At 37.9% G+C, this 27,728-nt stretch overlaps 4 protein-coding genes across 6 annotated transcripts; 2 read left to right on the forward strand and 2 right to left on the reverse strand.

The window, feature by feature from the left end:
* The first annotated feature begins 387 nt into the window (after window positions 1–387).
* On the forward strand, window positions 388–8,733 carry LOC122281324 (transcription factor GTE10-like). 3 transcript variants are annotated; one of them, XM_043092715.1, is made up of 10 exons: window positions 388–2,654; window positions 2,757–2,805; window positions 2,920–3,063; window positions 6,708–6,778; window positions 6,881–6,962; window positions 7,087–7,167; window positions 7,248–7,363; window positions 7,471–7,537; window positions 7,654–7,784; window positions 7,868–8,733. In XM_043092715.1, the coding sequence occupies exons 1-10, from the start codon at window positions 1,335–1,337 to the stop codon at window positions 8,141–8,143; spliced, it is 2,337 nt and encodes a 778-aa protein (XP_042948649.1). In that variant the 5' UTR covers window positions 388–1,334; the 3' UTR covers window positions 8,144–8,733. The 3 variants fall into 3 exon arrangements, with proteins under 3 accessions (XP_042948649.1, XP_042948647.1, XP_042948646.1); XM_043092713.1 differs by having other exon boundaries at window positions 2,757–2,799; window positions 2,905–3,063; XM_043092712.1 differs by having other exon boundaries at window positions 389–2,654; window positions 2,905–3,063.
* A 400-nt stretch (window positions 8,734–9,133) lies between these two features.
* On the reverse strand, window positions 9,134–14,608 carry LOC122281325. Its single transcript, XM_043092716.1, has 8 exons — window positions 13,498–14,608; window positions 12,660–12,827; window positions 12,277–12,375; window positions 12,034–12,135; window positions 11,790–11,909; window positions 10,474–10,611; window positions 10,006–10,323; window positions 9,134–9,788 (listed from the first exon to the last, which is right to left on the reverse strand). The coding sequence occupies exons 1-8, from the start codon at window positions 13,999–14,001 to the stop codon at window positions 9,495–9,497; spliced, it is 1,743 nt and encodes a 580-aa protein (XP_042948650.1). The 5' UTR covers window positions 14,002–14,608; the 3' UTR covers window positions 9,134–9,494.
* Window positions 14,609–14,764: 156 nt separating this feature from the next.
* LOC122281326 (glyceraldehyde-3-phosphate dehydrogenase GAPC2, cytosolic) lies at window positions 14,765–19,021 on the reverse strand. The gene is made up of 12 exons (XM_043092717.1): window positions 18,893–19,021; window positions 18,764–18,787; window positions 18,556–18,656; window positions 17,980–18,095; window positions 17,750–17,849; window positions 16,571–16,717; window positions 16,428–16,488; window positions 16,241–16,338; window positions 15,935–16,077; window positions 15,625–15,708; window positions 15,373–15,462; window positions 14,765–15,092 (listed from the first exon to the last, which is right to left on the reverse strand). The coding sequence occupies exons 1-12, from the start codon at window positions 18,894–18,896 to the stop codon at window positions 15,047–15,049; spliced, it is 1,014 nt and encodes a 337-aa protein (XP_042948651.1). The 5' UTR covers window positions 18,897–19,021; the 3' UTR covers window positions 14,765–15,046.
* Window positions 19,022–24,942: 5,921 nt separating this feature from the next.
* On the forward strand, window positions 24,943–25,344 carry LOC122281300 (secreted RxLR effector protein 161-like). Its single transcript, XM_043092678.1, has one exon. The coding sequence runs from the start codon at window positions 24,943–24,945 to the stop codon at window positions 25,342–25,344; it is 402 nt and encodes a 133-aa protein (XP_042948612.1).
* The last annotated feature ends 2,384 nt before the right edge of the window (window positions 25,345–27,728 follow it).

Consider the following 27,728-nt stretch of genomic DNA (forward strand, 5'->3'; position numbering starts at 1 on the left):
GGTGGGTCCACTTTCCGCGTTGCATGGCGGTGAAAAGTCAAAAACCGACGCGTCGTTGGCAATCTCAGACAACGTTCTCTATAGAGAAAGATATCTGCTAGGTGCCAAATCAAGCACCCACGTGTCTCTTTAAATTTTAAAACCACGAGATTTCTAATGAAGAGGCGAGTATAAGCATTCTTCGTAGTCTCGCGGCTTCGTAAGCCTGAATTATCGACAATTTTTATTTCGACGATCCATTTAGCACGACCGATAAGCATCGGGTCCCGTTGGATCTGAATCTGACGCACAACAACAAGTTTAATTATGACCGTCAGATACTGTCAATTGTCGAATGAACGGATAAGATTTACAGAATTGAGGCTCTCGGGCCTTTAAGTAGGGGAGCGAAGTAGCCCAGTTCTCTCAGGCTTTCACGTAGTTCCCCCCCCTCCCTCGCCCCCTTCTCTCTCTGTTTTTCGTTCGCTCGGTGAGGAGGTCAGCGAAGAAGTGGTTTTGAAACTAGGGTTTGGTGCCCTGCGCAATTTGCGACGTCTCTGCTCGAGAGATCCAGGTTTTGAATTTGAGTCGAGCGAAGCAAATCTAGGGTTTGTATCGTTTTCTCGCATTGTGTTGTGCGGTTCGTGCAATTTCTTTAGATCGGAATGGTGTTTCCTCTCGATCTAGGTTATTGATTTCAGGGTTTTCTTCTCTCCCTGTTTAGGTTTTTCTCCCAATTATTTATTTTCCGTTGTGCTGTTGAATTCCCTCAAGAGATTTATTATCCGAAACCAAGGAGGAGGGTTATTAGGTTATTGACCGACCGAGAAAGTGAGGTTTTCTTTGGTTTGTGGGTTTAGTAAGGTTTGGGGTTTTACATTGCGTGGATTGGCTGAGTGAATATGACGTGGTTAAGGTTGTTCCAGTCGTCATTTTTAATCTAGGCCTGTTAAAATTGCTACTTGATCAACTATATTGTAAATTTGTAAGTTGTGAAATTTCTGAGTTTTGAAATTGGTATTGCTGGAGAATAAAGAATTCAACATTATTATACCAACAGTCTGGTACCGGAATTTTTGAGCTTTTGACATCTTTTCAAGTCAAATGCTATTGAGGATAACCGAGCAAAGCACCACAATTTTGGGCTAAAGTATTGATTTTTAGATCATTTTTGGATATCAAGGAAATTAATCCAATTGGGTAATGATGGAAATATTCACACGTGTCTAAATTTGATACTTGAGTTGGATTTTGGCTTATTTCATAGATTTGGGAATCTGCTATTTTCTAAGATTGATCAGGGTGACGTTGATTATTACAGCAGTTGATATGTGCTGCTATTGGAGGTTTTTCTTATGGCACCGGCTGTTCCCATAGAGTTCACTGGACAGAAGGAATCGAGGAAGTTTTCATTACCTCCAATGATGGGGAAGTCAAGGAAGTACTCTAAAGGGCATTCGTCTGGTTTTGTCCCAGATTTTCGGCATGCAGTTGAGACGATTGGTGAATCAGAAGGTTTTGGTAGTTCTGGAAGGGTTGACACTGAGATGACCGTTTCTGAGGATTCATATGCCCCCAAGAGGAAATGCATTAGCTTGAATGCGGATAGTTGTGATAGTTTTGTTGTCCCAATGCAAGTTTTGTCATTGTCGAAAATGTCACGGTTGGAAAGGAAGGACTTAGAATCGAGGTTGAAAATGGAGCTTGAACAGGTCCGGACACTTCAGGTGAAGATTTTTAGTCTCAGTTCAAATGCTGTAGTATTATCCCCATCTAGTGATATCCGGAGCTGTAGTGACGGGAAAAAGAGGCCTCCACTTGAGAGTTTCCAGAGGTCGTCTGAAGTATTGGCCCCGCATGGTAAGAAGCGGCCTCCTGCAATGGGACGTAATGGGTCGCGCCCGAAGAAGAGTAAATCTGGCCACTTTGAACCAGTTAAACTGGCTGCACCAGCAAACACCTCAAATGCTTTGTTGATGGAAAAGTGTAAGACATTGTTAGACCTTACGAGATCACATCAGTATGGTTGGGTTTTTAATGAGCCAGTTGATGTTGTGAAGTTGAAGATCCCAGATTATTTCACCGTCATCAAATATCCAATGGATTTGGGCACTGTGAAGAGTAAGATAGCTTCAGGTGGATATTTAAGCCCACTCGAGTTTGCTGCAGATGTGCGGCTTACTTTCTCTAATGCTATGACTTACAACCCACCCGGAAATGATGTCCATATCATGGCAAAAACACTCAGTAAATTTTTTGAAGCGAGATGGAAGGCTATCGAGAAGAAGCTTTCATTGACCACTGATGAGCAATCGGTGCCAAGAGCTGCTGATCATGTAGAAAGTGAAATTAATACTCAAATTCCACCCACAAAAAGGAAGAAAACCGTCACACAGAATGATGCTAGTGTCCAGCCAGAGCCTGTTCGGCAGATAATGACTGGTGATGAGAGGCTGAAACTGAGCGCAGAATTGGAGGCTTTGCTGGTAGAATTGCCTGAAAGCATTGTTGATTTCTTGAAGGAACATAGTGCAGGGCAAACCGATGAGGAGGAGATTGAGATTGATATTGAGGCTCTTAGTGATGATACCCTGTTCACGCTAAGGAAGCTTTTAGATGACTATATGCTGGAAAGACAGAAAAACCAGGAAAAAGCTGAGCCTTGTGAAATTGAGGTATCTTCTTTTCTCTTAAAGCTTGCGTTATTCTTGCTTTGAGAATCAGTATTTCAACAAACTATATGTGCTTATATCTGATGAGTGTCATGCTTGCTGCAGCTGCATAACGAGTCAGGGTTTAGCAATTCATCTTTGCAACCATGTAAAGGTTCTTTACTATCTTTACTCTGCATCTTCATATGCTGAATGGGTTAACCTTTATATTGTTCCAGGGACCATTTTAATCTCATTCAATTCATACTCACAGGCAATGACCATGCAGATGAGGATGTGGATATCGTTGGCGGTAATGATCCTCCCGTTTCAAGTCACTCTCCAGTTGAGATAGAGAAAGATATAGCCAATAGGAACAGTAAATGCAGTAGTTCAAGTAGCTCCAGTGGTGAATCAGGCTCTTCATCCAGTGGTTCGTGTATTTGCATACCCTATATGTATTTTTTGGATTTACAGTTTATTTTTAATTTTCTAATATTTGGAAAATGGAGTGTATGGTTTCAACATTTATACTTAATCCGTTTTAGATCAGGATTCTGTGGAGAGACATGGTACAAGAATTTATATACTGCTGTACAGTTATTATATGCATGATGAGACATTTTTCCTTCTGGAATTTGGCTTCAACCTTTCTTATCCTTAAATAACATTGCAAACAATTGTCTTTTTCTTTTCTTTTGTTGAAGAGTATATAAATGATCCTTCCCGTGCATCTTATATGGTAGCTTTTTCTCTTGCCTTGTTGTTTTCAAGCCAGCCTGTTGCTCTGTAAATCTTTTTTTGCACCTTGGCAAATAAGTTTAGTTACTGCTGAAGTGGACCGGAACGGTCATTACTTGCTAAAACAGAGATGAATATTTGATTGTAATAACTTGTGAATAAGTGCGGTTCATTAGAACTGAAGATGACTCCTAGCCTTTCCTGTAGAGTTCTAATTGATGCTGTAGTGGAGGTCTGTCTTCAAAGTATTTTTTTTCTGCCAAGTCCCTACACATATTTTTGTATCTTGAAGTGGAAAGTTATTTGTTTCAATAGCCCTAACCTGTATTTTGGGAATAGCTTCTTGTTATTGCATCTACCTCTGGGTGGAAAGGAGAGCTGAATGTTTTGAAGTGGAATTTTTCTGAAAGCTTTTCTATTGAGCCTTATTCCTTTACGATGAGATTGATATCAATAACTCCCATCCGAGATAAAGTTGGAACCCTTTAGAAGTCAGTATCTATTGGATAAGGTATTGGAACCTCTGGGCTCTGAGTCTGCCCTCCTGTCTATATACAGGTCTGGTCACTCTAGTCTTCCTGTACGGTGCACAGTCGACCACTTTTTAATTTCTTTCTCTAAGATTTGGTTAACCAGAATTTATGTGGATCCCTTACACTTGGTATTGATCTATGTTTTCATTGGCTCCATCCATATAGTCTGAATTCCCTTCGAGCTTGGTGTTGCTGTTGTTCTTGTGACCACAAAATGACATTGCTGGCCTTGCCATAGAGCTCAAATATTGCTTGTAACTTTTCCATGGGTTGTATTGTGGTTATGGATTTTGTTTATTGGAGAGTGGAGGTGGTGTTAGTGGTGCAGGAGAGTTTTTTTTTTTTTTGGTTGTTGTTGTTGTTGTTGGGAGGAGTGGGGTTTACAGACTTGGTCAAAGAATGGCTTAGAAATCAGTAGTGTCAAGTCTTTCTTTCTTTCTTTTTTTCCTTTTTTTTGCTTGTGTTTTCAGGTAGACTTCGTTAGTCAGGATAAGTCTTTCTTTTAACTTATTTCAGGTGCACAAAACATAGACAATATGGGAAATAATTTTGTTTTGATAAGATCTTTGTTAATAAGTGAAAAGGCGTAACTCAAGTACACAAGCAGTATTCAAGGAAGACACTTAGCTATTAGAAAAAAAAAAAGATACTAGAAAACCATGTAATAAGGTTGTTTGGAAGATGAGATGGTTTCATCTCATCCCATCTCATTTTCTTCCCAAACATCACTCAAAGACAAATACTTTTCAATTTCAAATTTCTAACTTTTTCATATAATCATTACAAATTTTCCAAACTTCCAAACAAAACACAAAAAATAATTTAATTTTTTCAAATTCCAAAACAAAATTATATTAAAAAGTTATATTCTAATAATATTTGAACTTTGTAATACTTTTATTCAATTTGTTTCACTTTCATTTCCCAAAACCCTATAAAACATCATAACTATCATTTCTCTGCTATTCACAAACTGTTTTACTACTATTCACAAATTTCTCATGTCATCTCATCCTCAAAGCATCCCTAAGTTCATTAAAGTTTATAGTTGCAGTCCATGGGGGAAGATTATGTGGATAAACAATTTTAAAAGAATACTTAAAACTGAGACAAATGGATCCTTAGGTTATTCTTATGTTTGGTGGGGTGTTTACTAAGGGTTGGCGGTGGGTCAGTCAGACCTGCCCTGCCTACCCAACTGGCCAAGCATGCAGATTATGTAAAGAAATTTGAGAATGCAGGCATGTGGACCTCACGCTCTTGGTAAAAACCCACCTGCCTGTTGCAGCATAGTGTATATACAATTAAACCCTACATTAAATGTGCCGTGGGTCTTTGAAGGCATGGCCTCATTGGCACAGCCGTGTCTTGTTAGACCCATGGTTGTGAAGGTGCACACCTATGGAAAGCATGAATTTGACTCATGACCAATCGGTCTTGAAGGCATGGTCTCATGGCATGGCCATGGGCCTCTTCATCCCATTGGAACCACGGTTGTGAAGGTGCATACCCACAGAAAGCACAAATTTGACCCATGGCCATGGTCGTAGGTCAAAATTTGAAGGCATGGATTGACCCAAGAGGTTTGGAAGAAGGAATGGCCAAGGTCGTGGGTTTTGTGCTTTTAGTGGTTACCTTTAAGCACATTTTTTGACATTTTAATGAAGAAAAAGCTTCTTTAGTTTTCAAGCATGTGACTCTATAGCCAGGTGCCAAAAGTAATACATATATAACACATGGTTTAATTAAATAAACCTGATGAATATATACTCTAGGATTGCATTGTAATGGAGTATTTTTTAGCATTACTCCAACATTGTTTGTGTAGTTTTTGGCATTGCCTTTTATATATATTATGAATTTTTTATTCAACTATATACTTTATTCTGGTTGTGGCTATTGAATATCATGGTTGTGTATATTAAGTAAGCCACAAGAGAAGAATATAAATTTTTACGTTCAAATTTTATATAATTAGTTGATCACTTAGTTGTCATAAAGACTAATAAAATATTTAATATGCTAAATATATTATCATAGTCTTTTTTTTTTTTTTTGAATTTTATAATGTTTTTAAAAATGTGTGCTTTACTCCACTCAGGTGCGCACTTGCACTTTGCGCCTAGGCTTACGTGGCTTATGCGCTTAAGTATGCCTAGCGCTTTTAACAATACTGTACCATCTCGTTTAGGGTGGGTAATAGGCCTAGGGTTTACTTTTGTGGGATTAGTTTTCCACTACTACCTTGTCTGACAGCTGAATGCAAGGCAGAGGACTTGCTGTAGTCTTCATACTTGGGGTTTCTGCTGGTAATAAACTAGAAGTTTCAACTGCTTTATTTGGCTTGAATGATTTTTGAAAGTATTTGATTCTTTACAATTTACATGGCTTATGGTAATATGCCTGATTGAGGATATGTGGGTGATTAATGGTGTCCCACATTGCCTCGGAGGGACAAATTCATGCCCTTTATAATGATCCTAAGGGACTCCAATTATAACCTTGACCATTCCTTTTAGAGTATAGGCTTAGAGGTGACTTGAGTTTTACTTGAATTGTTACCAATCGATTATTATTTTTTAAATGCTTGCTCAAGGATTCTTGCAAATATTTTTGCATCTGAAAGTTAACTAAGATGACCCTTCCGGGCAGTGCGTGTTACATTTAAGCTGTGTATGCTTGTGGTTGGCATAATTGTTTCCTTGAATCAGTTGGCGTTTTAGTATATAAAATGTCATACCTCTTTTTTCCTGTGTCTTTAAGTCTTCTATGTATTGTTTTCTATGTTTGTTTTAATTGACAGATTCAGATTCAGGCAGTTCATCTAGAAGTGAAACAGATGCTGCTAAAGGTTCAGTTCCTGTTGATGTTAAGGTATATCTTAACATCTTGAAAAGTATCGTATAGGAACATTATGGATGGAAACTTTGTCCTCTTTCAGTGGAGAGTTTTTCTCATGTCGTCCTTTTATGGCAGGAAAATCTGGGCTCTGGGGCCACTTCAGACCCAAAGAAAAACGATCTTGGTGATTCAGAAATTGAAAATTGCGAGTTTTTAGGTTAGATATGTGATGTGTGGATGTTCTTGGATTATGATATGGTGGCCTTTGTATTCCAATGGGGATATATTGTGTGACTCTGTCAGTTGATGTTCTGAAGCGTTTTATCCCATTTATTGTACAGATTCGGTAAATGGAGTGGGGCTAGTTGAGCAGAACACCCAGTGCAAGCCCATGTCTGCTGAGGTAGATGGCCATCAAGAGGGTAAGCATGAAATCCCGAAGAAAACTATCTGCTGTTAGTTTTGGGGCATCATCTCATCGCTTCATGATGTAACCTTATAGGGGAGAGTGCTCCATCTGAGAGGCAAGTCTCCCCCGAGAAGCTTTATCGTGCAGCTTTATTGAGGAGTCGATTTGCTGACACCATACTTAAAGCTCGAGAAAAGGCACTTGAAAAGGTTGGTTGGATTGCTGCTGTTTATTAACCCAGCTGTGTATGTACAAATATCATTGCAACTTTTCCTTGAAATTTTGTCATTCATCATGTGATGCTGGCTGGGTTCAGGATGAAAAGCGGGATCCTGAAAAACTACGACTTGAGAGGGAGGAACTTGAAAGGCGGCAGAAAGAAGGTTTACATTTGCATTACGTTGAAACATTTTTGATGTCATGAATCATTTACCTGTCTGGAGTTATTTCCATTTAGTTACTGGGACATTCCATTTATTTCTTCATTTTTCATGAATAGAAAAAGCTCGATTGCAAGCTGAGGCAAAGGCTGCTGAGGAGTTTAGAAGAAAGGCTGAAGCAGAAGCTGCAGCTGAAGCAAAAAGGCAGAGGGAATTAGACAGAGAAGCTGCACGACAGGCATTGCTAAAGGTAAGTTGGATGGAGCATCCAACAGCAGAAGCGGTCTACAATCTTTTCTTTAATGTTATTGAAATGCTTCTCTGGTTTTTTAGATGGAGAAGACGGTCGATATCAATGAGAACGGTCAATTTATGGAAGATTTAGAAATGCTCAGGGCTGCCCCTGATGAGCATCTACAAAGTTTCACTGAAGAGACGAGCCCAGATCATTCTAAAAATGTTTTCGGCAGTTTCAAACTTCAGGGTAGTAACCCCTTGGAACAACTTGGACTATACATGAAGGACGATGATGATGATGAAGAAGAAGTTGAACCATCCAAGAGTGCTCCAGAACCAGTAAACGATGTCGAGGAAGGAGAAATTGATTGATCTGTTAATATCTTCATAGTTTGATTAATCAGATAATATCTTCATATTGTCCAACCAATCGCCAGTCGCGGAACAAGACTCGAAGATCATGATCAACACTCATTTTGCACCTTGGATCTCCAAATTGCATCTTTCTCGGCTTTCGGGGGCATTTTCCTGCTTGATGTTGGGCGTCAAACCTCTGAAATGAGTGGAGATGGAATAGCAGAAGCATGATCAGTAGCCATGGGTTTGGTTTGGGTTTGGCTGTTTGATAAAATATACATGGTTTTGGATTGGGATGTGGTGTGAAGTTCTGAAACGTGTTGGCATGAAATTTCTTGGTCACCTATGGGCAGGATGTGCTGTGGCTTTTTTGACGGGAGATTGTCAGGATATTCTTTTTTGTTTTTTGTTTTTTGTTTTCGTCAAAAAAGAAAAGAGGAAATCCATATATGTAGTCCACGTGATAGTTTTAGAGGCGAAAATGTAATATATTCTGAAGTAGAGACAAATGACATTTACTCTTTTCTTCTTGTCATTCCCCGAGACATGATCTGGAAGTCGATAGTGTAAACAAGGCTATAAATGTGAAAGTTACACGATGAAAAGATCAGGCCTATTGTATAATTAAGAGTAATATTAGATATTGTTTTAGAGTATATAAATTTTGTCAGCACTTAGAATTATCAACTTTTACAAAAAAGTGTGAAGAATTTACGCATCCTAAATTTGTATAAATCATTTTCCTGTTATTAATATGAAATCTGCCACCATTGATACATAAATGTATGGTGGCATTGACAACTATAATAGATGTGTTGTCGCATCATAAAAACTGTCATATCATGTTAAAAAAGAATAATGCTAGATAAAATTATAAATTATACAAGCCCTTGTATATTACTTTTAAAAAAAAGAGAAATTTATTATTTAAAAATTAATTTTATCATGTAAATCATTTTTACTTTTTTAAATATATATATATATATATAATACAAACATATTCTATAATTATAAATATCATTTTTATGTATTAAATATGTTGCTTCCATAACAGACTCAATGTGACTGAATATGTCATGCCTTACAAAATTTGACTAATCAGTCTTTTTTTTCCCCCTTAACAGTGTATGCGCTGTATGGAAACTCATTTCTCCTAAGAAAGAGAGCATTTCTCCTAAGAAAGAGAGCAAATGCCATCACTGCTGCAAGGACGTACAATCATTACAACTTGGATACAGAGGAACACAAGTCCAGCATGCACACTGCTCGAAGATGAATGAATGAATGTCTACAACTTCCCGAAAGAATAAAACACGTTTTCTGTACGAAGTAAAATGTGGGAAAAATAACCTCGAATAGAAAGGCATTAGAGCCCGAGGAACATGCGGTCACAAAGCAGCAGACCACCTGAATTAATTCTCTGAGTCTGGTTCCATTTTTCGAAAAGAAAATTTTCGTTGCTTTGAGCCTTGAGATATTCGTCCATTTCAAGCCCTAATCCTCTCGATTCACCAGAACAAGATTGGCCCCCAAGTTCTCCATTCTTGGGGCCTATATCTTCTCCTATGTTCTTCATCGATAGGCCAAGAGTAACTTCAGGGCTCCAACTCCCACAACTGCTGGCAGAATGATTTCTTTGATTTTGTGCACTGGACACTTCCTATAATATGAAGTTCAACAAATATCAGTCCCAGGGAAACAGAAAATTATTATGAATGAAGATACAGCTACGTAAAAGGTTTAGGAATCAGAATTGTCAGTGGCATATTTAGGCAAAATTAGAGGATAAAGGTAAAATCTCGGCACAGGCCTTGACCTGATCACCCCCAACCCAATCTGCCAACAAAGAATTGCAACCAGAAGAAAATAAATACTACCTGGGTTGCATCCAGTAATCTATTTGGAGTTACTGGTGGCTCTGCCTTTCTCATGCATGATTGAGTGGCATCATTACTAGCTTCCCAGTGCAACCAAGGCAGTGCAATCCCATCCATTTCTACAGGAAGAGGATCAGATACCGCTGGACTTTGAAGAGTTTCTAGCTTGATAACTCCTCCTAAAGATGAGTTTGTATCACTCCTTTCTCCGTCAAGAGAGGAAATGTCTGTATCCTTGACGTTAGAAATGAAGTCCTCAATATACTTCTCTGCCTCCTCAGTCAATCGCTTTGACATCCTACTTCTGTCATTACTCCTCTGGCAATAAACATATCAACTGAAAAGTTAACTCACTTCTAGCCTCTGCAAAGAGGAGAATTATTTGGAAATAACCATAACTGATGGAGAGATTTGTCTGTCAATAATGCAAACCCAACAATCTGCTATAGTGCAAACGAGAGACAGTACCTTTCTATTTCCTGAAGGTTTTTCTACAGCAGTTTTCTTTGGATCAGGAAGCAATTTGTTCACAATCTTAGACAGCTCCCGACCACGACGCTCCTCCAACACTATTTTAGCCAACAAATCTTTTTTACGCTTCTCTGTCTGTGAATTTAAGTAATAAGATCCATCACTTTCTGAAAAACTCTTCACAACATGGCACTATCTAAAGAGTGAAGGTTATTGGATGAAATCTCAAAAAACAAATTGAATAAAATGTACTTAAACAGGCTTCTTTCCCCCTCGCATGAAAGGCAACTCATAATAAATGTGGTCTGGCTTACAATGTTCTAAAACATATTTTTGACAACAACATCCATTTATGGAAGTATTTTTACTAGATAACAAAAACCCAGTATGGTGACTTCATCCATCTAACATAAAAAAAATAAGGAGCACACAAACCCAGACTCGGTTCTATAGGAACTCCTGCCCCTTAAAAGTTCACATATTTTTACTTCCCTGCATATAATCACCAGACATGAAGAGACCACCTTCGAAATTTATCCCTGTACAAGCCAGGTTTTTTCAACAAACACTGAAGCAACACTAAATTATGCATAAATACCACAAAGACAAAGGCCACAACTCCATTGTGATTGAGCAATGGAGCAACAAAGATTGATATTCTCACCCCTTTTTTAGGCATACAAAACCAGTGCACAAGAATTCTCTTCAGTATTATAAGATTATCCTTGCAAGAATTCTCCCCAACGCAGCTATCTAAAACAAAGAAATCTACTTTCAAAGATGCCTTCACACACTGAATACTCTTCCAAGTAAAATTCAAACTACCAACAGCTACAAAGTACAAAGTCTTGGTAAATACAAACATAAAAAATTATTTCTACTCAACTTCCAATCCTTTTGTCAACCATCCCAAGACAAATACGAAGTGAGTACAGCAAGCCAAGGAGACAGTTAGCTGACTCTAACCTCTGATCTTGTACTGTTCATACAAATTTTGGAATCCAATACTGCAACACTATGTTAAAAAAGTAGTACCAATTAAACGATATTCACAAGATTAACATATCTAGGTCAAAAAATTATTAAGAAGTGATTATTTTAGATTCTCGAAAGGATAAATGCAACACCCCTTCTAAAAACAAGTTATGGCATACTAATGGAAAACTCACAACGAAAGCTAGAATGATTTGATAGGTTAATCAAATCCTCTTAACAAACAATCACCATGAGTGATAGAGAATCATCGATTGCATTTCTCATCTGCAAGAATAGTATGGGTTGAAATTACCATGGGACAAACAATTTGATATTACCTGCTCCAATATTGTTGAGTAGTTCTTTCTGATTGAAGAAACAGTCTGAAGAGCACCGGAATTATTTGGTTGCAAGCAATCATCACTTCCTGAAAAAGAGGTTTTCATTTTAGCTGCTTCCTGAAAAAGTTGCAAGGACTGCTAGTTAGTTTCTGCAATCACAGCAAGGAATGAACCAAATTTGCCAATGCCAATGTTCTATATCCTACATGCGCAAATTCTACACAAGAAATAAATTACTGACTTGTTCAAGTCCCATTCTGATCTCCTCCACAGAATTTATAAGTTCTTCCCGCATTGCTGCATACAATTTGCTGTCAACATCATCTGCAGCAGGGCGCTCTGCCTGAAGAGGGGAAAAATGACACTTGACTGACATAAAATTATAAACTTTGTTTCCTTTAGGTAAGAATAAAAGTGAGGCTGTGGTTATTGCATCACTGTCATTTTACACTGGAAAAAAGAAAAAAAGAAAAGAAGAAAAAACCTTCTTTTGGGTAGAAGCGGCTCGTGTTCTCTTCTCAATCCCCCTTCTACTAGAATGAGCCTCCTTTCCTTCATCATCAGTAAGGACAGAAGACTGGCTCTGAAAGGTCCAGATACATTATTTTAAATTCAGTTCTGAATACTTTTGTTTTGATAAGTACTCAGTTCTGACTACAAGTCCAACAAGAAATCTTTTTTCGGGATTAACTATAACTTTAAAATTAAGGTATGCCAGGGTCTCAACCCAAGCATTAGATTGTCTGTATGTGTGGTGTCTTTATTACAAAACTCCCAACTCAAAGCTTTCTAAATTTCAATAAGTTCGGGAAAAAAAAAATAAAAAATTAACAAGACAATAAGCCATAAGAGAAAGAAACGGCTTACAGAATAGCCATCATGGGACTTGAGATCTTTTTGACTAAAAGACCTTCTCAGCACTTGTCTTTGATTTGAAACTACTGGCCCATTGGATAATGGCATTTGGTTGTTTCTGCTACCAAAACTCTTCTGATTAGCACAATTGCTATAACTCTGAGAATGGTCTATATCACTCTGTTGTTTAGAAATGTATATAAAAACGTAAGCAAGCTAAAATATTTTCTCCAACTCAAACTTTAGCTAAGAAGAAATGTGTTCTTGTTTAGGAAACAAATAGTGATATTAATTTCCACCACTACTACAGCAAGCTCTCTGACTGAATTCGTTTATCAAACTCACCGTTGGATACTCCATAAAAGTTATTATACAGTTCATAATATCCTTCTATTATCAATAAAGAGAATATCACAACGAACACTCGTATATGAAGAATAACTTTAGTACTGTATCCAACACATTTCAAGGTGTATATACACAGCAATATGGACACTATCATTCATATCCTAGTTGTAGCCTTGATTGGTTTCCCAGTACAAGTTCTTTGTGCGAAAAACACCACGCTTTAGTTTGTGTGCATTTCGTAATCTATTTCATTCATATCCCCCATCATATACACTATATGAATGCGTATAAATCAATTTGAAGGAAAAATCAAATTAAAAAATTAAAATTTAAGATGAGTGTGTAAATATAGGCAATCTTCAAGACTACGCTTTATTTATTGCAAAGCAGGAGATGAAACTAAAATCTTCGGCACGGAAAATAATTTACGACAAAATCAAATCCGTGAATTCAAATTCCAAAATAAAACTTAGAAGTACCAACATGCAAACCGAAATCTCACCTCGGAATCGCTAATCCGACACGGCACCACCGAAACCGAACGTCGCCTCCTCGAATTACTTTCTGCAGCCATCCTTCCTCCACCGGAGTTGTTACACACATTGCCCCTCCCATCTGCACCCGCTCTCGAGCTTTGCCTCGACACCGACCTCCCCCGTCTCTGCGACAACGACGCGAGAGACTGACTCGCAGGGACGCTCTCAGATCTCCTTGAACCCGAGCGTCCTCGGTCGACGGAGCCGAAGAACTCCATGGCGAGGTCGTCGAGGCTGATCTCCGGGAAACCCGAGCCCCTCACCGTGTTCACAAACTTTCCTCTAGGAGGCGGAACGTCGTATTCAAAGTCATCAGCTCCCGATGGAGGTAACCGGCGCGAGAACCGGCTGAGACTTCGAGAGCGGCGGTAAGCCGAGCTCCGATTGGACGAGCCGGAGTCGTCCAAGGACGACGATGAAGCTCCTATCGGGGTTCTCTTCGTTGTTGATTTGAACGCCGACGTCGCCATTTGAACGCAGGAACCAAGAAGCCAAAGGAAATAATAAATATCTACATATGGAAAGGTTAAGGCTTAAAGTTAAAACCCAGTAATTTGAGCATTTAGTTTGTATCTACTACATCCACTGAGAGAGAGAGAGAGAGAGAGAGAGAGAGAGAGAGATGGGGGTGGAGGATTTGAATGATTTGCATAGGAAGATTGGCGGAGATATTTTTGGGAAATTTGAATTAACTGAGCTGGTTAAGGCAGCAGTAGAGGGAAGGGAATGAATATGAATTGAATGAGGTATGGAATTTTTGCCGGATATTTCGAATTTGCCATTAGACACTAGACAGTAAGTTCACTTCATTTAAGTTGGTTGGGCAGGTATACCATTGTTGTCTGTCTGTCTGTCTGTCTGTCTTTGTATTGGACTGGGCAGCTACACCCTCAAGTAATATGTATCTTTTCTTTTTCTTCTTTTTTTGCCTTCATAAATATCGCATAAATTACCAAAGAGTGAATTCCTAACTTCAAATATTACTACTTAAATACACAAAATCGATCGACATGCGAACATTTAACAACGACTCTTTCGTTTCGTTGCTATATGTCTACGTCTGACTGTCAACTTTTATATCTTTAATTACCGTCGATAAAATAATATTTGGCTTCTTCTGATAAAATATTCGAGGGAGCATTCACGGGACGGAGACTGCTAAACTCTCCAAAATCCAAATACACGATGCTGGAAATTCGCACTCAGAGAGAGAGAGAGAGAGATAGTTGTAACTTGATAAAACAAAACACAATGTGGCATATAATACTCCAGAGACCACTTCCTCAACAGTCAACTGGAGAAAAACTCGAGTATCCCTGACATCGTGCCTATAAACTCTATAAAGACAAGACTTGGTAAATACTTTTATCATGACACAAAACACCAAAGACTTACAGAAAACCCCCAGTTTTATTCTCAATCGCTGCCGTTCACGACCATTGAAGACACACGACTTAGGTATCGGCTAAGCAGGACACCATACGCACACAGTTCATATTCGCAAGTCTCGCCATCTTACTTGGCAGACGCAACGTGAACGATCAAGTCAACCACACGCGAGCTGCAAAGACCACACAAAAGGAGCAGCATGAACAACAAATATCAAACCATCGACTTTTGAAGTTAATTTAACTGTGGCATGGATCCAATGCAATAAAAGCAAGCTTCTCCGAGTTCTTTAATTCTGCCTTCAGAGAAGTGAGACAAACAATGCAGCAATATTGTGATGGTGCATGGCTAAAGGAGGTAGTTTTTAAAAAGCCAGCCAGATACAGCCACCCAACAACATCACCTGTGACGCGAACCAACAATAGAAGTAGGAAATCTGAGGAGTTAATTACCTGTAACCCCACTCGTTGTCATACCATGCGACAAGCTTAACAAATTTATCATTCAAAGCAATTCCTGCCTTTGCGTCAAAAATACTAGACCTGAACAATTAAACATTGAAAAATTATAGGGATCTATACTTCACAATAGAATGCTGCAGCTGACATCTCGATGGGCCAAAAAAAAAAAGTAGGATCATGAAAGAAAGGAACAATCATAATGTGGGACTGGTCATTTAGCAAAAGATGTACATTCATTCATACCTGCTGTCACCAATAAAGTCAGAGGATACCACATCGTCCTCAGTGTAACCCAAGATACCCTTTAATTTTCCCTCAGACTCCTCCCTGACAAAAAGTCAGAATCAAAAGAGATTCAGAATGAGAACACTTCACCAAATATATATATTTTTTTAGTAAGTAAACACTTCACCAAATAAATGGTCAGAAAAGTAAAGCAACTAAACGTTAATCACCACAGCATGTCATCACGATTCACATAGCAGCACTACCTACGATACAAGTAACAGACTAAAGTGCACGCACGCGCACACAGATGTATATAATATCTTACTTGATAGCAGCCTTAATTTCATCGTAAGTAGCTGCCTTCTCCAGCCTAACAGTAAGGTCAACCACAGAGACATCAATGGTAGGAACACGGAAAGACATTCCAGTTAATTTCCCATTCAGAACGGGCAATACTTTCCCAACAGCCTTCACATCCAAGATTTAGAATTAGTGCTTTAGATATTAAAACCTGAAGACAGTTTTCATGCCTAGAAATAAAAGAAAAAAAGACAGTCCTCAAAAGAATTGTACAGAGACTAATCGGTAGAGGGTCTCGCTACAATTCACACAAAATGACAAGGCTCCTCACCTTAGCAGCTCCTGTACTGCTAGGAATGATGTTGAATGAAGCAGCTCTACCACCTCTCCAGTCCTTGCTAGATGGCCCATCCACAGTTTTCTGTGTGGCTGAATTACAGAATATAAATAATCAAACAAAATGAATACATGGAGAAATATCATTAGTCAACGCTGAGCAAAACAACTGAAAAACGCACCAGTGATGGAGTGTACAGCGGACATTAGACCCTCAACAATGCCAAACCTATCGTTTATTACCTGCAGAGTTGATACAATATAAATGAAGCAAATAAAATAACTGATCACAAATAGCACCAGTCTACTTGATTATTGATAGAACCTTCGCAAGGGGAGCAAGGCAGTTGGTAGTGCAGCTAGCATTGGAAATGATGTCAAGCTCATGCTTGTATTCTTTCTCATTGACACCCACCACAAACATGGGAGCATCCTTGCTAGGGGCTGAGATGATGACCTTCTTTGCACCTCCCTGATAATGAGACAAAATGAACTCAACTAACTCCATCAAGGCCACAATAAAATTAAGATAAAAAAAGGACTTCACAAGTGAAAAAGCAAGAAAGGTAAGTCCTAAAAGAGCAAGTGAACATAAAAAGATACCACAATCATTTCAATTGACTGTTCCATGAGTAACACATATTAGTCAAATGAAGTATTGTGACGGGGTGGGTTTCCAAACTGATACAGTTTAAAGAGGGGCAAGCCAGCAACAGTAGGTTGCCAGTCACTTCATTACCCATGAGCAACCCAAATGCATCAATTGGCATGAATCACAATGAATCCATAGACGCAACCCGCACACAAAATTTTATTTTATATATGCTTATGATATAGACTCGGTCCCTATTAGCCAGGGAGGCATGTGCATTAACATGAATATCAAAGGCGGGTTCCATAAAACATACAGACTAGTTTTCCAAATTACAATTTAGGAACCAATTTACTGAAGAAGTATAGATGATTTGTACATTCACCACAACGAAGCAGGAGAACTGATTCTTCAAGGCATTTAAAGGTTAGGTTGCCTTTATATAAAACAGTCTATGTAGCTAACAATAAAAAACGGAAACCGCACGAAGCAAATCATGAAAAGCGAACAACTAAAATCCTTCATAATTTTTTTATAAGAAAAAAGGCAAGAACAGAATTTGGTAAAGCAAATACAAATTTTATACCATGTACGACCAAATGGTAAAATTAAATAGAGTAATGCTATCTACCATCCTATTTATCATTATCCTTCTACTATCCCATAATGTGATATTTAATGATAAGAAATTATTTATTATGTTTTACTTGTAAACGAATTATTTAATTCCATATTAAGGGATGTTGAGAGGAAGATGGAAAAAATTATGATAAATAGAAATTTTCAATTAAATAACCTAAACCCTCAAAGAAGACCAACAAAAAAATATTATTTAGGGCGAAGAAGAGAACAGATAAAATAAACAAAATGTGAGTTAATATTATGTAACATAAAAACGTATCAATCACAAACCTTCAAGTGGGCGGCAGCCTTTTCCTTGTCAGTGAAAACCCCAGTCGACTCCACAATGATCTCAGCTCCGGTCTCAGCCCACGGGATCTCCTCTGGGTTCCTACAAATTGAACAGAACGCATTACAGGCACATCCCAGCAACACATTTCCATAAATCTAACGTGTATTCTCAGAACTACCAATTGATTACATGATATTTACGAAGTAGAATCAAACAATGGGTGCAATACCTGGCACCAAAAACGGTGACGTGTTTCTCACCAAATAGAAGGGTCTTAGAGTCCTTAACCTTGACATCATGATGCTTCCACTGACCATGAACTGAGTCGTACTTGAACATGTATGTCTACGCAACAGGAACCAACCACCAACCAAGAGAGAACCATCAATAGATACACAGAAATCAAGGCAAACGCCTCCCTTGTACCACCGGTACTATATAACTGAATTCTATGCGCCAAAGTATACTACCAACTGTCGCACTGTATAGTACATTCTGAAAGCTAAAAGAGTTACTACTAAAACTTCTCACGAAAACTTTGACCGTAGACTGAGAAGCGTCTTAAGACTATCACAGGGGATTAGAAGGACCAAACAAAACAATCAGATGACGCGATAACAAAAAATTGGAAGGAAAGAACGCCTTAAGGCTACAACAGATTAACAGGGGACCAATTCCCGATCGGACCGCGAAGAGCCTTTGATCAATCAAAATACTGATTTGTTTGATCAAAGCACCACATAACGATCGCACAACAACAACAAAGAAGAAGAGCCAAGTAGAGAAAAGTGAGCGGTAATAATACCATGTAGTCGGTGGTGATGAAGGGATCGTTAACAGCAACAAGTTCAACATCGTCTCTCTGCAGAGCAACCCTTGCCACCAAACGGCCGATCCTTCCAAACCCTGATGATATTCATAAACCCAAAACTTGAAAAACAAATCAAATATGCAGCGAAGGAAATAAAATCGTTCAAAAATCTACGAGAACGTATACGTATAGGATCATATACCGTTGATTCCGATCTTGACCTTCCCTGTAATTCCAAAAAACCAATCAAAACAAAAACAGTAAGAAATTCAGAATCTTATAGATCATAAAAAAAATATCAAGAAAGAAAAGGTAGGATTAGTGGTGCTACCCATGAGTTCTAGAAAGTGTGTGATAGAGAGAGTGCTGTGAAGATTTACAAATGGAGAAATGAGAGTTCGGGTTTAAATATAAACAGGAGGGAATGGACCAGCTGGACAAAGGGTAGACGTCATACGGCGCAGGTGGATGCCTCATCACGCTGAGCTTCATGTGGCCGTCCGATTCATGTAATGAAACGCTTAACCGTCGATTATGTAGAGAGGGCGTGGGACGCAAGCAATTTTCTTGATGCTAAAATTCCTTTAAAAAAAAAAAAAAAATGGCACTTAGTCTGGTCCAAGACGTTGCGTTGCGGTCATAGTCAACGATATTGGTGATACGTACGTTTGTCTAGGGAAATGCAATTTTTCGACAAGAAAAAAGGTTAGCGGTGGCCACGTCACAGTCTGGGACTTTGATTTTAGGCCCATCCTGGCTTACATTGACATGTCGGTTTCTTTTCTAGAAAAAAACAGTATTTTAAATTTCGTATCCTATCTATTGATATGGTTAGTATATATCGTCTCGGTCATCGATCCAATATAATAATTTCGTTTATTTTATACCAGTCCAAATACTGGCCTTGTTGGCGATATTTTAACTTATATTTTGGCTTATATTTTTTTTATTTTTTTAAATTATAAGGTCATTTTTTTTTCTTAATTCAGATAAGACTATTTATAATATATATATTTATGTATAATTTATTCATATATAGACTATTATTTTATAATATAATTAATATATATAATTTATTTATATATTGATTATCTCGAAATAGCACACAAAACGATACCGGTATCGAAATATTTCGTTCTAACGAGTTGACTGGTACGATATTCAAAATATTGAGAAAAACACCTAAGGCTTCTTGCCCGGATGGATCCATTTTGGTCATCTGGATCTCCTGAAATTTTTCCAACATAAATTATAGGCAATTCGAGTAAAAAATATACACATTTATAAAATTAATTTAATTAAATATTTTTATGATTTATTTGAATTAAAAAAATATTATTATTTTATTTACTTTTCTATTCATCAAGACATCTTCTGCACACCACGTACTTATAAAAGAAAAAAAATTAAAGATAATAATACCTCAATTTTATTGAATGCCCTCACTTATAGTAGAGGAAAATTGTGATTACAACTGGATACTTAGGGTTACAGATAAGAGTTTTGATATACATAATCATTTTTGCATACTTTTTTGTATACTCTACTGATGTGATTGGTTAAATCAGTTATTTTATATTAAAAAAATAGAGGTAATCACATTAATTGAATGCATAAATAAATACGTAAAAATGACTGTTCGTAGAATTTTTGTAAAAATAATATTAAAATCCAAAATCAGGTATCAAAATAAAATACAATAACACAATTAAAAGAAAACCCTAGTTAGTCAAGATACTTGGCTCTCACCCGAATAAAAATAGATATATAGTAGAGATATGATAAAATAAAATCTTTTATATTTTATTAAGAAAATATTTATAAGATTAATCTCGTTGAAGAAGTGAAGACTTGAAAACTGTAACATATAAGGAAAGGAAAAGAAAAATTGGAAAAGAAAAAGTCCACTTGTATACGGCTAGGGGAATCCCCGCGTACCCAGTGTTATGTGTACAAATGAAACAGTGCATTTCATATACCAAACGATTGCGTCTTTGCTTTCTCTCTCCCTTTCCTTCATCTACCCGCAGAATAGAGCAATCCTTCCTTCCCTTCATCAACCCACAGAACAGAGCAATCCCACATAGCAAAGCAGCTTCCCACAGACCAAATAAACCAAATACTTTGCATTCATAGCTTTTCGAAGAATTTGATATTCTTAGAATGGCCCCTGTTGGGGTTGTTATAGTTGAAGTTGTCAAAGTTCATTCAGTTAATAAATCCTATTATTCAGGAGATGTAGCTAGAGTCTGACAATTTCCTTAGCCATTTACCACACTATTAGGATCAGTAAAAAGTGGGTTGTTAGTTTTCAAATTTTATCTCTTTGTAAGGCTTATATAAGCCAACAACTTGTTTCGAATTTAATAAGACTTCAGATATTTTTTCTGAATTGTTTTGTGTTTAGAGTTTACAACAATCTAGTATCAGAGCCCCATCACGGGGCCTGATTGTGAGAGAATAGAAACCACAATTTCTTAAGAAGAGAAAGAGTAAGGAGAGAGAGAATCGAAGTATGGCAGCTGAAACTAATTTCGTTCAACTTGCAATTCCTAAGTTTGATGGCCATTACGATCATTGGTCCATGCTTATGGAAAATTTTCTTCGTTCAAAGGAGTATTAGAGTTTGGTGGAGGCTGGAATCCTTGCTGTAGCAGAAGGAGTGGCGCCTACTGAAGCACAACAAAAATCAATTGTAGACCAGAAGCTGAAAGACTTGAAGGTCAAGAATTATCTGTTCCAAGCCATTGATCGAACCATTATGGAGATGATCCTCAACAGAGACATTGCCAAGCACATCTATGACTCTATGAAGCAGAAGTACCAGGGTTACCAAGAGTCAAAAGAGCACAACTCCAAGCTCTTTAGAAGGAGTTTGAGGTTCTACATAGGGGTGTAAACCAATGCATCGGCGTCGGTTTCAGCGCCAAACTGAAACCCCACCGATGTGGGAGAACGTCTTTTACAACCGGCCGAAACCGATCAACTGGGGGAGAGAAAACCAATTCCATCGGTCTCAACTAGCATCGGCGCGGTCTTTGGTTTGCCGTCGGCGTCGTCTGGGATGGAGGAGCAGTGTCTACGACTCTGCCATGGGTGTGTGATGAAGGTCTGAAACAGAAGAAACCGGAGCCTGAAGAAGAAGACAGAGAAGAAGGAAGGGGGGCGAGGTCATATAATACCATTTTGGAACGCGTTTGGCTTAAGCCAAACGGTGCTGTTCCACTAAAATTTTTTCTCATTCAAGGGTCTTAAACGACGCCGTTTCACTCATTAAAGTGAAACGGCGTCGTTTCTTTATAGGTTAAAAAAAAAAAAGAAGGTTATAACAAATATCGGCCGGTTCACAGTTTTTCCTGGGTCGAACCACGAACCAAACCGGCTAACGTCGGTTCCAATACATTTAACTCGATCGTCAACCGGTTCTTCGTCGTTTTCGGCCGGTTCTGGCCTCCGGCGGTCGGTCTCCGTCAGTTTTGACCGATTTTTCGGTTTGATGTATAGCCCTAGTTCTACATATGAAAGAGGGTGAGAGTGTTGATGCATACTTTGCTCGAACACTCATCATAGCAAACAAGATGAAGATTCATGGCGAAAACATGCAGCAAGTGGTGATCATTGAAAAGATCTTAAGATCAATGACCTCAAGGTTCGACTATGTTGTGTGTTCGGTTGAAGAGTCTAATAACTTAGACAGCTTAACCATTGATGAGTTGCAAAGCAGTTTATTGATACATGAGCAGAGGATGAACGAGCATGGAGGAGATGAGTAGGCATTAAAGGTAACCTACAATGATAGAATTGGTGGAAGAGGAGGCGGTCGAGCTCATGGAGCTTTTCGAGGAAGAGACAGACAAGCATTCAACAAAGCTACAGTTGAGTGTTATAACTGTCATCAATTAGGGCACTTTCAATATGAGTGTCCTAAATGGGAGAAGGAAGCGAATTATCTTGAGCTTGAGGAAAAAGAAGAAATGTTGCTGATGTCATATGTGGAGCTTAATCAATCAATGAGAGAAGATGTCTGGTTCCTTGACTCAGGGTGCAGCAATCATATGTGTGCAAATAAGGAGTGGTTCTCGGATCTTGATGAGGAATTCTGGCAATCTATGAAGCTCGGGAATAATTCCAACATGGCTGTGTTGGGAAAGGGTAACATTAGGTTGCAAATTGCTAGAGTTACTGAGGTAATCACCAATGTTTTCTATATACCTGAGTTGAAAATAACTTATTAAGTGTTGGATAACTGCAAGAAAGAGGTGTAGCTATTTTGATACAGCATGGAGTTTGTAAAGTCTATCATCCCAAGAACGGGCTTATTATGCAAACAGTAATGTCTGCAAATAGGATGTTCATATTGTTTGCAAAAATTCTGCCGAAAGCTCCCACTTGCTTCCAAACAATTCTTGAAGAAAACACTCACCTTTGGCACTGCAGATATGGGCATCTAAGTTTCAAGGGTCTGAAAACATTGCAATATAAGTAAATGGTGAGAGGATTACCACAATTGAAGGCACCATCCAAAATATGCATTGATTGCATGGTGGGAAAGCAATACAGGGATGCAATTTCAAAGAGGAGTTTATGGAGAGCATCACAAAAACTGCAGTTGGTACATACTGACATCTGCGGACCCATCAAACCTGTTTCCAATAGCAAGAAGAGGTATTTCATAAGCTTTATTGATGATTACAGTCGTAAGGTGTGAATATATTTTCTTGCTGAAAAATTTGAAGCTTTTACCATCTTCAAGAATTATAAAAACCTCGTTGAGAAAGAAACATGAGCTTTTATTCATTGTCTGCACATAGATAGATGTGGAGAGTTCACCTCTCACGAGTTCAATGTCTTTTACAAAGCAAATGGTATTAGCAGGCAACTCACTGTAGCCTACACTCCCCAATAAAATGGAGTAGCTTAATGCAAGAATAGGACAATCATGAACATGATTAGAAGTATGTTATCAGAGAAGCAAGTTCCAAAGAACTTTTGGCCAGAAGCAGTAAATTGGACAGCGCATGTCCTCAATAGAAGTCCTACATTGGCAGTGAAAGATATGACTCCTGAAGAGGCTTGGAGTGGTGTCAAACCCAATGTTGATTATTTTCGAGTTTTTGGATGCATTGGCCATGTTCATGTGTCAGACAATAAGAGAAAGAAGCTAGATGATAAGAGTTTTCAGTGTGTGCTGCTAGGGATGAGTGAAGAGTCTAAAGCATATAGACTTTATGATCTAGCGTCCAAGAAGATAATTGTAAGCAGAAATGTGGTTTTTGAAGAAAATGAGTGCTGGGATTGGGGGAGAAGTAATGAAAAAGCAAGACTTGATATCCTTGAGTGGGGAGATAGTAATGAAGATGGAAGTGAACATGATCAAAGTGAAGAAGAATCTGAAGATGAGGTTGCAGCAGAAGAAGAAGGAGGAGATGTGAGCTTATCTTCAAGTAAATCACCTGGAGAGAATTCTCCAACATCTGAAGAAAGCTCACTAGAAGGGAGGAACAGAAGAGTACTGTTATGGATGAAAGATTATGTGAGTGGGGGAGAATTTTCAGAAGAAGAAGTTGAGCACAACAATTTGGTTCTGTTTACCTCAACTGCAGATTCGACTACCTTTGAAGAAGCTGTTTAAAGTTCAAAGTGGAGAGTTGCAACGGACTTGGAAATAGAAGCGAGCGAAAGAAATGGGACTTGGGAGTTGACAAATTTGCCTAAAGGACTAAATAAGATTGGAGTAAAGTGGGTTTTCAAGACTAAACTCAAAGAAAATGACGAGGTTGACAAGTGTAAGGCTCGCTTGGTGGCAAAAGGGTATGCACAGCAGCATAGCATAGATTATACTGAGGTGTTTGTGCTTGTGGCTAGGTGGGATACGATTCGAATGGTAATTGCTTTAGCAGCTCGAAATAATTGGAGTGTGTTTCAGCTTGACGTCAAAAGCGCTTTCTTGCATTGAGAGCTAAATGAAGTAGTGTTTGTTGAGCAATCACAGGGTTATGAGAATAAAGGTGAAGAGTATAAGGTGTACAAATTGAGGAAGGCATTGTATGGCCTTAAACAAGCTTCTCGTGCATGGTACAACCAGATTGAAGCATATTTTGTCAAAGAAGGATTTGAGCGGTGCAACTGTGAACACACCTTATTCATAAAACAAGAGATAGAGGTAAAATTTTGATTGTTAGCTTATATGTTGATGATCTAATTTTTACTGGTAATGATGAGAGTATGTTTGTTAAGTTCAAGAATTCTATGAAACTTGAATTTGATATGACTGATTTGGGAAAGATGAAATATTTTCTCAGTGTGGAGGTTTTACAAAATCCTGAAGGCATTTATATTAGTCAAAGAAAGTATGCAAAAGAAGTTTTGGAGAAGTTTTGAATGGAGAACAGTAATAGTGTGACGAATCCCATTGTTCCTGGCATTAGACTAATGAAGGATGAAGAAGGAGCCAAGGTGAATGCTACCATGTACAAACAATTGGTTGGAAGTCTTATGTATCTAACTACAACAAGGCCGGACTTGATGTATGTGGTGTCTCTCATTAGCAGATTCATGGCAAGTCCAACTAAGTTGCATTTGCAAGCTACGAAAAGGGTGTTAAGATACTTGAAAGGTACTGTGGATTTGGGAGTCTTTTATCGAAAGGAGGGTAATGGAGAATTGATGGCATATATAGACAGTAATTATGCAAGAGATGTAGATGACAGAAAAAGCACTTCTAGTTATGTGTTTCTACTCAGTGAAAGGCTGTGTCCTAGTCTTAAAAAAAATAGCCTTTAGTTGCTTTGTCCACTACTGAAGCAGAGTTTGTTGCAGTTGCCTCTTGTGCTTGTCAAGTGGTGTGTATGAGGAGAGTATTGAAGAAGCTTGGTCATTTTCCAGGCAATTGCACCACTATATTATGTGACAATAGTTCTACCATTAAGCTATCCAAGAACCCAGTCATGCATGGACGCAACAAACATATTGATGTAAGGTTCATTTCTTGCGTGATTTGACTAAAGATGGAGTTGTTGAGCTGAAGCATTGTGTCACACAAGAACAAGTTGCAGACATTATGACAAAACCACTTAAACTAGATGTGTTCTTGAAGCTGCGTGAGTCAATGGGTGTGTGTGTGGTACCACGAGTAAACTGAAAGCATTATTGCAATCAGTTTAGGGGAGGAATTGTTGGGGTTGTCATAGTTGAAGTTGTCAAAGTCTATTCAGTTAATAAATCCTATTATTCAGGACATGTAGGTAGAGTCTGACCATTTTCTTAACCATTTACCACGTTATTAGAATCAGTAAAATGTGGGTTGTTTGTTTTCAAATTTTATCTCTTTGTAAGGCTTATATAAGCCAATAGCTTGTTTTGAATTTAATAAGACTTCAGATATATTTTCTGAATTGTTTTGTGCCTAGAGTTTACAACAGCCCTAACTAAAAGTTGTGATAGTGATTGAAACAACAATAAAAACCAAAAGTCATCAGATCCTTGTCGTCTTACACTACATTTTGCATTTCAGGTTGGAAGTAGGTGGATTTTCTTTTCCTTTCTTACAAAATCCAACAAAGGCTTGTCATCATCTTCAACCATTGAAATTATCACTCTTTTTGAAACTGATCATAGCGAAGAAATAAATATTTGTGGGTACTTTGCAACTTCAACACAGAGGTATCTTAGCAACTTCCTCGCAAATCACATGCTCACCATGAAACTGACCTGAACTTGCAAAAAAGCACTATCCTCTTAACAAAACCAGCAGAAAGTCAAGTTGTCACCAAAAATAGAAATCGCGATGGGCGTTCTCCTTCAAAACTCAAATAAAAGTCCAAATGGAAATGCTGCTCTTGAGAAATAGAAAATATCGCTAAAGACGTTCATGCTTCATACCCACCATGACGCTAGAAGGCTCAATGGCTGGGTTTCATTTCGTTTTTCCAAGTTCCCTTACCCCTAATTTCTCTTATTTAGCTGCGTTTGATTTGTTTTAAAAAAAAAATTAAATTAAATATATCGGTTGACATCAGTCGATTTCTCCAAGGATATACCCAACGCTGGATAAAGGAGAGATTGCTTTTCCAGTCCTAGAGATTTGGGCTATTTCGGCCATACCTTTGAGTCAAATTCCATGCTACTCTCAACTATCGCCCGTCCAAATTGTGGAAACATGTCTAGAGACTCTTTTGGGTTGGGTTGGCCACTTAGCCCATGGCATATTCATAGCAGTGCTTAATATCTTGGGACTTTTTTTTTTTTTGGGACGGGAGATATTCAAAAGAGATATTCAGTAAAATCATAAAAAGAGAAAATTTTGATTTAAATTCTGAAATGATACATTTCGATACTTGATAGTGAGGTTTACCGTTTCGAAATTAGCTATATATATATGTATATGGAAGAATTGAAGATTCAGAAAATAAATATACTTTGAAAATATTAAAAAAAGGTAGAAATATTGGTGTTGAAAGGTAATATTAAAAATATTACAAACTTGAGTTGAGACCCAAAAAAAAAAAAAAAAAAAACCAAAAAATTATTAAAAATAATGAGATTTAAAAAAAAAAAAATGAGAGCACATATTTAAAGTTATAAAAAGACTTCAATTATATAGATGTCTTTTAAGTTTTAAAATTACATACATTACTATCATTTAGATTTGAAATTTACAAAAATGTTATATTCAAAATTACCATTGAAATAGTCTTAAAATTTAGAACAAAATGAAATAAGAATGTGTAATGTAATAGATACAACGTGAAACAGAACGGAATTCAAAACTATGATCCAAATTACCAAGGAGCCACCATCACTTCATCAATAGGACCCACTCACAGATGTTGCACATGTGACCCTACCAAGTGTTAGGCCAAAATTTTAGAAGAAGTCCAAAACTTTTATTTATTCTGGTTATTACACCAGGAAATTTTGTTAAAATTTAGTATTTCCCCTAAAAAAAATATTTCTATTTTGAAATGCAGTCCATGGACCTAAAGCCAGCCGAATTTAGCAAATATAAGATGTTGAGACACACATGCCTTTAAGGTCGATTGTTTGGATAAGACCAAACTCAAGTTTCATGCATCAGGACAAGTCCTCAAGCTCTAATGCAAGTTGGTCCATCAGAGCCTCCGTCATTTTCCTTTCATTTATGTCGTTTTTTGTCAGATGATTTGACT

This window comes from Carya illinoinensis, chromosome 11 (genome assembly GCF_018687715.1).
Source record: "Carya illinoinensis cultivar Pawnee chromosome 11, C.illinoinensisPawnee_v1, whole genome shotgun sequence".
In the NCBI taxonomy this organism is placed as follows: domain Eukaryota; kingdom Viridiplantae; phylum Streptophyta; class Magnoliopsida; order Fagales; family Juglandaceae; genus Carya; species Carya illinoinensis.

What these genes read in the sequence shown, in the direction of transcription:
- LOC122281324 (XM_043092712.1), top strand. Translation starts at nt 1,335, where the DNA reads ATGGCACCGGCTGTTCCCATAGAGTTCACTGGACAGAAGGAATCGAGG. An exon ending in CTGAGCCTTGTGAAATTGAG is followed by an intron (nt 2,655 to 2,756) that starts GTATCTTCTTTT and finishes TGCTTGCTGCAG; the next exon opens with CTGCATAACGAGTCAGGGTT. An exon ending in ATCTTTGCAACCATGTAAAG is followed by an intron (nt 2,806 to 2,904) that starts GTTCTTTACTAT and finishes TCATACTCACAG; the next exon opens with GCAATGACCATGCAGATGAG.
- LOC122281325 (XM_043092716.1), bottom strand. Translation starts at nt 14,001, where the DNA reads ATGGCGACGTCGGCGTTCAAATCAACAACGAAGAGAACCCCGATAGGA. An exon ending in AGTCCCATGATGGCTATTCT is followed by an intron (nt 12,376 to 12,659) that starts GTAAGCCGTTTC and finishes TGGACCTTTCAG; the next exon opens with AGCCAGTCTTCTGTCCTTAC. An exon ending in TCAGAATGGGACTTGAACAA is followed by an intron (nt 11,910 to 12,033) that starts GTCAGTAATTTA and finishes CAACTTTTTCAG; the next exon opens with GAAGCAGCTAAAATGAAAAC.
- LOC122281326 (XM_043092717.1), bottom strand. An exon ending in TCATCACCACCGACTACATG is followed by an intron (nt 18,096 to 18,555) that starts GTATTATTACCG and finishes CCTGTTGCGTAG; the next exon opens with ACATACATGTTCAAGTACGA. An exon ending in GACAACGAGTGGGGTTACAG is followed by an intron (nt 15,093 to 15,372) that starts GTAATTAACTCC and finishes TGGTCTTTGCAG; the next exon opens with CTCGCGTGTGGTTGACTTGA.
- LOC122281300 (XM_043092678.1), top strand. Translation starts at nt 24,943, where the DNA reads ATGGAGAACAGTAATAGTGTGACGAATCCCATTGTTCCTGGCATTAGA.